Raw genomic sequence first — 9913 nt, 5'->3', positions numbered from 1 at the left:
CCCGGAACGGTCTGGGGGTCACACCCTTCGTGATGGGCAGTTCACTGCGGGGAGCAGGCGGGTACCCTGGGTGGCCACCGCCCTGCCCGCCCTTCCCTGCCACCTGCCCCCCGGTGCCCCCCCCCCCCCCGCTGCACCAGGAGGCCCAGGCCAGAGGCCGCAGGGCCAGGCCCTGGGGCGCGGGGTCAGAACCTGGCCAGCGTGCAAGCTGGGGCTGTGGAGACGACAAGAACAGCAGCCCCTGCCCCCACAGAATTCTTTATTCCCAGCCTGGAAGGGGGTGGGGGCAGGGGAGACGCTGCTTGTACTTGAGGGGGCCCCTGCCCAGACCGGGCAGCGGGAGGAGGGCCAGCGGCAGTGCCGGGAACCGCTGGCCCAGACTCAGTCTTTGTATGGAGGCGTGTTTCCCGGGGAGAAGTTTCCAGAACGTTCCAGAACCTCTGTCAGAGTTTTAGAGAGCTTCAATCCCCAGCGCTAAGAACCACTGTCCGGGCCTGGAGCGGAGCCGGTGCCTGGGGGAGGGGCGCCCCGTGGTGTCCACTCCGGTCCTCTGGGGCGAGACTTCCTGTCGCTGTGGGACGGAGCCATCCCAGACGAGAACCCCCCCAAGTCCTGGGGCTTTTCCACCCATTCCAGGGACCTGCTCCACGTTCCGGGCTCCGTGCCGTCCCCTCTGCCAAGGCGGGTCTTCTGGGGGGGCGTGTCCCGAGGCTGGGGTGCTGGGCTGGTCTCCGTGGGTCCCAGGTCCTGCTGGTCCTGCATCTGTCCACGGAACCAAGAGACCGGGCTCAGGGCCAGGGGACTCCGCAGCCGAGGGGATGGTCAGTTGTGGGGGCTTGGGGGGGGGGACATCCCTCTCCTCCCACCCCCCCAAGCACTTGGAATGACCACAGTCACGGGCAGGACACTTTGGTGACCGGCTTCAGAGCTCCCCAACCGCACTGTGGTCTCAGGCTCAGAGGGCGGGGCACAGACCCCAGGAGAGGCCGCCAGCAGGACCCCAGGGCCCAGCCGACAGGACACAGCCAGGGCGGTGAGCCTGCACCTCCCCCACGGGGGGTGCCACACCCCCTCCAAGGACCCCCAGCCCGCCTCCCTCCCCACCTGCCTGTCCCTGGCTAGAGCCAAGTCCTCCGAGGCCTTTCCCAGCCCTCTCCCGGCGGGGTGGATGAAGAGTTTGGGGGTCCCCCACCGGAAGCCGGGCCCTAAGGGGGCTGAGGGAGAGGGCAGGGAGGGGTGGGGCAAGCAGGACCCCCTTTCCCATTCTCCTCCAGCACACGACCCCCATGCCTCTGAGCCCCAACTCCAAATCAAGTTCCGGGGCAAGTCCAAGCCCCTGCCCCCCACCCCACCTTTCTGCCTGCCCTTGCTCAGAGCACCCCAGGGGACTTTCCGGGACACACAGGCCCACGGAACCTTTGGGCCAGCAGCAGTGCTGGGTTTTAGAGACTCTGCACCCCACCAGCAGGTTCCAGTTCCCTGCTCCGCAGGACCGCAGGAGGCCTCCCCAGGGGTGCGCAGAGGCAGCGGGTCGGCCAGAGCCCCTGGACAGGCGCTCGGCAATCCAGACACCAAATCCTCTGGCCTCTGCACAGGGCCTGCCCGCTGGACGCTCCCTGCCTCTAGCAGCAACAGAGACCCCAGAGGAAAGGGCTGGATCGAGCGGTTTATGCATCTCGAGATGTGAGTTCAGAGCGCAGACCCGGGTCACCAGCCCCGCCCCTGTCTGTGGTCCAGCGGCGGCGCCGGCTGCAGTGCTCTGGACTCTGGCGCCGGGCCGGGCAGAAAGCGCCCTACCCACTTCGTTTCCTTTCCCCATCTACCGCCCGGGCTAATCACGCCTGCCCACCTCCCCCTCAGGGTGCGGGTTACTGGCGGCTCCCACGAGTGAATAGGTGGGAACTGTCTTTACAGCATGTCCCGGGGACAGTCCCCAGAGCCCTGTGAGAACCTCGGGCACCGGGCAACGTATGCGCACCCCCCACCCCCCAACCACGCCACCCCCTGAGTCAAGGGGACACTCGGGGGCGCTGTGCTCCTGCCGGATGTCTCCTCCCGCTTCCCCGCACCTCGCGGTACGAGTCCCACAGCGGGTCTGAAGCACCTTCTCACGGTAGAGAACGCGCCGGGGCTGGGAGTTTGGGGGTGCGCGATACGGAGGCAGGGACTTTCGGGGTGCTTCACGGACACTCTGGGAATGACGATCCAATAAGAAGCCCGGGCCAGGGCCGCCCCGTCCCTCCCATCGGTTCCCCGTCCCGCCCCCTTCCTTGCCCCCCCCCCCAGTTCTCACCTCCTGTTCTCACCTGCTCTAGGCGAGACAGAAACCCCGCGTGGGGCCCTCCGACGGCGCGCGGGCCTCGGAGAGAAAAGGGAGGAGACGGCCGGCTCTTCCAGGGTCCCCGGGGGTCGGGGGCCGTCCGGGTGTGGGGGGTCACGTGGAGAAAGGGATGCGCGGGGCCGGGGCGCAGCGCGGGGCGTCAGAGCACGCGGCCCAGGTGCGCGCCCTGCCCGTCGGGGCCGTGGCCGTGGCCGCGCTGGTGCGTCTTGAGCGAGCCCTCGCGCGCGAAGCTCTTGCCGCAGCGCGCGCAGAAGTAGGGGCGCCGCTCCCCGAAGACGCCGGGGCGCCGGGGGTGCGGCGCGGGCATGCGCGCGTGCGTGCGCTGGTGGTTGAGCAGGAAGCGCGGCTCTCGGAAGCAGCGGCCGCACTGCGCGCACTGGTGCGGCTTCTCGCCGCTGTGGATGCGCTGGTGCGTGAGCAGGTTCTGCTTGAGGCTGAAGCAGCGGCCGCACTCGGCGCAGGCGAACGGCCGCTCCCCGGTGTGCGTGCGCTGGTGCACCTCCAGGTTGTGCTTCACGCTGAAGGCCTTGCCGCACTCGGGGCACACGAAGGCGGCCGCGCGGCCCGCCCCGGCGTGCAGCTTCTGGTGCCGCACCAGGCTGGGCTGCTGCGGGAACGTCTGGCCGCACAGCGGGCAGCGGTGCGGCGGCTCCTCCGCCGGGTGGTGGATGACCAGGCCTCGCTCGTCGCCCAGGCCCTCCTCCCCGTCCCCCGCCGGGGACCCGCCCCCGGAGGGCACCAGCTCGGTCATGGGCACGTCCAGCGGCGATCACCAGCCCCTGCGGTGGCGGAAGCAGAGAGAGGAGTCGGTGGGGGGGGACCCGCGGGACACCCCAGCCCCGGCCCCTCCGTGGGCCCTCTTCCTCCTCTGCCCCGACCCTGCCCCTCTTTCAGGACCTTGGCAAGTGCCCCCTCCTCCAGAGGCCTTCCCTGATTCCACCAGCACCCCCGCCCCCCTCCACCACCATCCTGGGACCCCCGCTCACCACCACTGCAAGGGGCCTTAAGGGGACAACGCCGCGCTCCGTGGTCCCCAACACGAAGCCCCTTGCTTCCCGCACACAAACGCGCGCTCACGCGTGCACACCCGAGCCAGACACCTGTGGGTAAGCCCCGGGCGACCGGGCGCCTGCCGTTATCCTGCTGCGAGAGTCGCTCTCTGCCACCCGACTCTCAAGGACAGGCTGAGGGAGGCGAGGGCGGGCCGGGGGTGGAAAGATACTTTGGCAAAACTTGAACAAAACAAACCCTGTGCTTGAAAGTGACCTATTCTACACAGAAGGCAACAGCTCTCCGTCGATCAAAACGAGGCCGCGCGGGGGAGGGCTGGCCGCCCCCGCAAACCCCCCCCGCCAGAATGTGCGCCCCAGCCTGCTACTCTGGGCAAACCCCCCCCCCACCCAGAGAAGCCAGGCCCGAGAGCAAGACCCGAGCACTCCAAAGGCCCCCCCAGCGCCCCCAGGCTCCGTATTCCTGGGAAATAAACTGCTCCCGTCGTCCTCAGAGAGGCCTGCGGAACGGACTGTGCTCCCTGTGAACCCCACTTCACAGATGGGGAAACTGAGGCTCAGTGAAGTCATCACACTTGTTCAAGGTCACCAAGTAAAGGTGAACCAGGGCTAGGCTTAAAGCTGATGGCTCTTCTAGGGGTCCCAGCTGGCCAAGGAGTAAACGCGCTTCAAAGCACACACACACACACCCCAAAACCAACAACGCCCCCAACTACCCCAGGGCCTTCAGGTCCCAACGGGCCACTGCTCGGGTCTCCTGGGGGACACCGTCAAGTCTGCTCCTGAGCACGGAGCTGCCGGTCCCGCCCCAGCCCCTCCCCTTGGGACCAGCAGGCTGACCCCACCTGCAGGCAGGCCCACCCCACTTCCGGTCTCACGCTGCGCCGGCCTCAGTGGGTCTGACTGCAGGGGGGCTCCGGCGCCCCCGCCCCCAGCCCCCTCTCAGACCCTCTCCCCCGGGAAGAGGACAAGCCGCACTCACTGGGCCCCACCCTGCCACCTCGCCCAGGACCCCGCAGCCTGCCCCCTGCTCGCGGCTGCACCCCTGACCACCGCCCCGCCCCACCCCGCGGCGCCGAGGCCGCGGCGCGCTCGCGCTCCCCCACTTTCCTCCACCTCATCCCCCACTCACAGCCCAGGCTGCGCCCCCTTTAGCTCCGGGCTCCAGCAGGGATTCTCTCCGCTAGGGTCTGCGCTGCGCCCCGCAAATACGGTAAGTCTCCCGCAGCGCCCCCTGCGCCCCCGCCCCCAGAGAGCCGCCTCCCAGCCGCTGTCCGCCCCAGACCGCCGCGTCCATGCACAGAGCGGACCCCACCCACCCGGGCCCGGCCAGCAGCGCCGCCAACTCCAGCGGCCGGGCGACCCTTGCAGAAAGGGGGGAAACTGCGTCGCAACCCCACCCCCACGGAAAAACGTAGGCCTCCCACCCCGCGGCCTGCCGCCAGGCACCCCACCCTGCCGCCAGCCCCGACGCCCCCCGGGATCCAGTGCCACCCGCCCCGAGCCCCCGCGGCGCCCCCCGGGGCGAGCACGCAACGCCGGATAAATACGCAATTGAGTCGCGGCGCTCCCCGCTCCGGAAAAAGGTCTGCGCGGCTCCCGGCAAATACGGTAGCGCCCGCAGTGACCCGCCCCCCAGGGTCCGGCTCGGGCCTCGGTAAATACGGTAACCTCGGAGCGGCCCGGCCAGGCCCAGCCCGGGACTCACGTGGCGCCGCCTCCCTCCCCGCCGCAGCGCCGCAGTCGCCCGCGTCGCCGCGCACAGACGCACAGCAGCCCCGTGAGGCGGGGAGGTCTAACGCCGCACCCGCGGGCGCGCCCCCCGCGCCCAGCCGCAAGCGGGACCCCTGGGCGCCGGGAGCCTCGCCCTCGCCTTCTCACCTCACCCCTGGGCAGGGCGCCAACGCCCCCCCAACCCCCAGGATTCTAGGAAGGCCTTGGTGGTGCGGGGCTGGGGCTAACAAAGCCTTCCCTTGCAGCAGAAAGAGGGGGCGCTCTTCCAGGCTGGGGGGGATGGGGAGAGACCCCCCTCCCCAGGGAAGGGGAGAACCAGAAAGCTCCCAGGAGCTGCTTGGCCCGAGCCTACCCCCGCTGTCTGACCGGGTCATGCCCCCCCACCGCAGATACACCGCCCTTAAACCTGAACCCAGCCCCGTGGAGCCAAAGATACCCCATAAAAGAGCCACTTCTAACACCTCGGGACAGCTGCGGCAGTGCCCAGGGCTGGATGCGCCTTGGGGCCAGCAGTAACTACAGCCCGCACCTACGCGTTCCCCTGGGTGCAGCTCTTTCCCACCCATTAACTCGTGGGAGCCGCCAATAACCCGCACCCCAAGGCCGGACAGGCGTGATTAGCCCGGGTTATAGATGGGAAAAGAAAATGAAGTGGGAGACTGGTTTCTGCCAGGCCCAGCGCCAAAGTCCAGCGCACTGCAGCCGGCTCGGCTGGACCTAGACTCAGGCAGGGGAGGGGCTGGTGACCCAGATCCGCTCAGCCAGGTCTGGCTCTGAACCCACATCTCGAGATGCACAGACCGCTGGGACCAGCCCTTTCCTCTGGGGTCTCTGTAGCTGCTAGAGGCAGGGAGGCTCCAGTGGGCAGGTCCTGTGCAGAGGGGGGAGGGTCGGGTGTGAGGGCTGGGGTTGCCCAGCCCCTGTTTGGGTCCTCTGGCCGACACGCTGCCTCCCCGCGCCCGTGGGGGGCTGCATTCCTGCAGAGCAGGGAACTGAAACCTGCTGGTGGGGTGCACGGCTCTAAAACCCAGCCCTTATTCCAGCCTCAGCCCGGAGGCAGCCCACCGGCTTCCCCAGAGGTTCTGTGTGTCCCGGAAAGTCCCCTGGGGTCTGCCAGCCCCTGTCAGCGGGCTTGACCTTGTGCTCTGGCCTGTCTCCCAGGCACCGACCATGAAGTTCCTGAGTTACACAAAGAGACTGTGGGGCCCAGGGAGGGGATTACAGCAGAAGAGGCCTCGGTGGACACGGGACCCCCTGTCCTCCAGTGAGTCCCCCCCCAGGACCTTTGGTGAGGGAGCAGCCCCTGAGCCCGTGTCACCCCCAGAGCCACACACCTCGCCGCCCGGGTTTCAACCGGAGCATCAAACACATCTCAGAGGGGTCACCCACCGTTTTAGCTGCATCTTTGGGGTAGGATGTACCAAAATAGAACTTAGGCTGGGGGCCAGGAGGTGCAGATACTGGCCCCGAAACTTCCCCTCCCCCCACCTCAGGACCCAGCTGGTAGAATCCTGGGCACCCCCGGCCTCTGCCCTGGCAGGATTTCTGCTGAGTCGCCTGGTTTCCCTGCTTTTCTGCACACACAAACACACACACACACACACACACAGAGCTGCTCAGACACACACAGGCTCTGTAACACACACACACACAGAGCTGCTCAGACACACACAGGCTCTGTAACACACACACACACAGAGAGCTGCTCAGACACACAGGCCCTGTAACACACACACACACACACACACACACACACAGAGCTGCTCAGACACACACAGGCTCTGTAACACACACACACACACACACAGAGCTGCTCAGACACACACAGGCTCTGTAACACACACACACACACACACAGAGCTGCTCAGACACACAGACAGGCCCTGTAACACACACACACACACACACACAGAGAGCTGCTCAGACACACACAGGCTCTGTAACACACACACACACACAGAGCTGCTCAGACACACACAGGCTCTGTAACACACACACACACACACACAGAGCTGCTCAGACACACAAACAGGCCCTGTAACACACACACACACACACACACACACACAGAGCTGCTCAGACACACACAGGCTCTGTAACACACACACACACACACAGAGCTGCTCAGACACACAGACAGGCCCTGTAACACACACACACACACACACACACACACACACACACACACACACACTGGCCCAGAAACCAGCTGACCCGTGGCCCTGCTCGGGCTCCTGCACCTTCACCCCGGGGACACCCCAGCGGCAGGAACGTGGATTCCCCCGGACAGCTGGGCCCACTGACCCTGCAGTTCTGGGAGGCCCATCCCGCCCGGGCCCCTCCCCCGGGGCTGCACCCCCGCACTGGAGTCACCTACCCAGCTCCTGGGCTCCCCAGCACCCCGCCGGCCGATGCTAGCTTCAGGCTGGGCCTCAGCAGACCTGTGAGAGCGGGGGTCTGGCTGCTCTGGGGCTGTCTCCCAGCCCCCAGGGGTCACTGCTGTGCGCATGAGCTCACTGCCGCAAGGCCAGCGGGGGCGGACGCTGGGTCACAGCCCCTGGAGAAGTGGGCTCAGGTGGCAGGCTCTGATGTGCTCTAAAGTTCTCTTTACCTCAGGTTTAAAACCCAGATGGGACCTTGTAGGAGCCATTTTACCTTACTGACCTTATCCTGTCACCATTGTTTATCACTAGCTAAGGCCCGTGCCACACCCTGCATTTCTATTGGGGGTCCCGGCGTGCATCCTATACCACCTCCTCCCAGCAGGGAGGTATGAATACTGTAACTGCCGTGGAATAAACGCCTTTCCTCCCTCCTCCGGGCTCTGCCTCTGTTCCTTCGGCTGCGTGCCCTTCTCAGCCCCATGAAGGGTTCTCCCTGCTGAACAGGACGAGACCTCCACATCGACCTCCACAGGACCTGACGTCAGGACAGCCAGCTTTCGGCAGGCTTAGCTCTGGGGTGCTTACAAGTGCACCCCATTTTATCACACTTGGAGGGCATGTGGTGGTGGTGTGTATGTGTGTGTGTGTGTGTGTGTGTGTGTGTGTGTGTGTGTGTGTGTGTGTGTCTTTGCTTTCCCCGCACTTTCCACCGGCACAAAGATTGCAGGTCTCCGCAGGCTTGGGGGATGGTCCTCATCTTTAGCAATAAAGTATATTTTAATTCAGGAGTGCACATCTCGTAGGCAGAATGTTACTGCACGCTTAAACTGGGGCGTGGGGGAGATGGAGGTTTTGGAGGCACTGGAAATAAGAGGCCGGCGTGGCCCACTTTCTCGCGGTATTGTCCTTACTGAGCGGGCCTGGAAATGCATGCACAGTCTGCCCAGGCGTGCCTGTCACCCGTGGGGCCTCCGCAGAAGCCGTTCTCCCTTTCCCTCCGCTCCTACAGCCGCCGTGCGAGCAGCCGCGGGCAGATCAGGCTGGCGCTGAGGCCGTGCTGTGCGCATCGCTGCGCGGCCCCGCCAAGCCAGCGCCCCCCGGGATGACCTGACTCTACCCAGTACCCCCACAAAGGCTCACTCCAGATGCGGGGAGGGCGAGGCTGGGAGGCATGCCTAGACTTCTAGCTTCTTGTCGCTGGGCGGGAACGCTGGCTCTCGCTCTGGACCGTCTGAGCGCTGCGTGCCGCGATCTAAACCTCACGATCACGTCGTCTTCCATTCCGCTCTAGCCTCTGCCGCGTTCCCGGTGTTCACTTGCCTCCGATGGCCTGTGCTCTGGTGCAGGGCAACGCCAGGCCTATGTCATCAACCCTGAAAGTTTGCCCGCCCGGGCCGGGATGTCTCGAGCCCTGCTCCCTCCAGATCTGCGTGCGGAATGTGGAAGACGGTCGCTTCTTTTCTTTTTTTGAATTTTCATTTCTGTTTTTTTTTTTTTCTTTTTGGGTCACACCCAGCGATGCTCAGGGGTTACTCCTGGCTTTGCACTCAGGAATTACTCCTGGCGGTGCTTGGGGGACCATATGGGATGCCGGGGATCGAACCCGGGTCAGCCGCGTGCAAGGCAAACGCCCTACCCGCTGTGCTATCGCTCCGGCCCCTCATTTCTGTTTTTAAGCCACAGCCAGCAGTGCTCAGGGAGCACTCCTGGTGGGGGGGGGCGGGGACCCTATGGGATGCTGAGGATCGAGCCCGGGTCAGCCGCATGCAAAGGCATTCTCCCTGCTGTGCTCTCTCTGGTCCTTTTTTCTTCTTTTTGGTTTTAGGACCTCACCTGCGGGTGCTCGGGGATCACTCCCAGCGCTGCTCCAGGAGCGCTTTCCGAGGCGGAGGGTGCTTACCTTGCACACAGCTGACCCCGTTCTAACCCTCTGCACCACGTATGTCCCCCTGAGCACCACCGGGAGTGAGCCCTGAGCACAGATCTAGGAGTGAGCCCTGAGCACCGCCAAGTGAGGCCAGGAGCACTGTGGTGCCAGGGTCTGAACTCAGGTCCTCAAGCTTCGGAGCCTGTGCTCCAGCCCTTTGCACCATCTCCATGTCCGGGCCCGAGAGTTTCCACTTCACCCAGCAGGCCTCCTGCCAGCTACCATTCCTGCCCTACCAGTTGTCCCTCTTAAGGACAAGCTTTGTGTTTTGGGGCACACGCGGCTGTGCACAGGACTTACTTCCGGCTCTGTGCTCAGGAGTCACTACTGGCGGGGCTCAGGGAACCAGAAGGGGTGCCGAGGACTGACCCCCAGTCAGCTAGCCCAGCGCCCTGCTACCTGTCCTTTCGCTGTGATGGCGTTCTCGTCCGGGTCTCGCTGTGCCCGACCCAGACCACCGGACAAGGAAGAAGAGACCCCCGAAGCATCACGCTGCCTCCAGCGGCTGCCCCCGGAG

General features: G+C 65.5%; 1 protein-coding gene across 7 annotated transcripts; it reads right to left on the bottom strand.

Moving 5' to 3' along the window:
* Window positions 1-298: 298 nt before the first annotated feature.
* On the bottom strand, window positions 299-5192 carry LOC101544516 (gastrula zinc finger protein XlCGF49.1). Of its 7 annotated transcripts, none has more exons than XM_055135580.1 (3): window positions 5060-5192; window positions 2307-3120; window positions 299-762 (listed from the first exon to the last, which is right to left on the bottom strand). In XM_055135580.1, the coding sequence occupies exon 2, from the start codon at window positions 3090-3092 to the stop codon at window positions 2481-2483; it is 612 nt and encodes a 203-aa protein (XP_054991555.1). In that variant the 5' UTR covers window positions 3093-3120; window positions 5060-5192; the 3' UTR covers window positions 299-762; window positions 2307-2480. The 7 variants fall into 7 exon arrangements, with proteins under 7 accessions (XP_054991555.1, XP_054991577.1, XP_054991530.1 ...); XM_055135602.1 differs by lacking the exon at window positions 5060-5192 and adding an exon at window positions 4902-5052 and having other exon boundaries at window positions 2294-3120; XM_055135555.1 differs by lacking the exon at window positions 5060-5192 and adding an exon at window positions 4902-5052.
* Window positions 5193-9913: the final 4721 nt, after the last annotated feature.

Source organism: Sorex araneus, chromosome 1 (genome assembly GCF_027595985.1).
Source record: "Sorex araneus isolate mSorAra2 chromosome 1, mSorAra2.pri, whole genome shotgun sequence".
NCBI lineage: Eukaryota > Metazoa > Chordata > Mammalia > Eulipotyphla > Soricidae > Sorex > Sorex araneus.
This window is presented reverse-complemented; position numbering and strand designations above follow the sequence as displayed.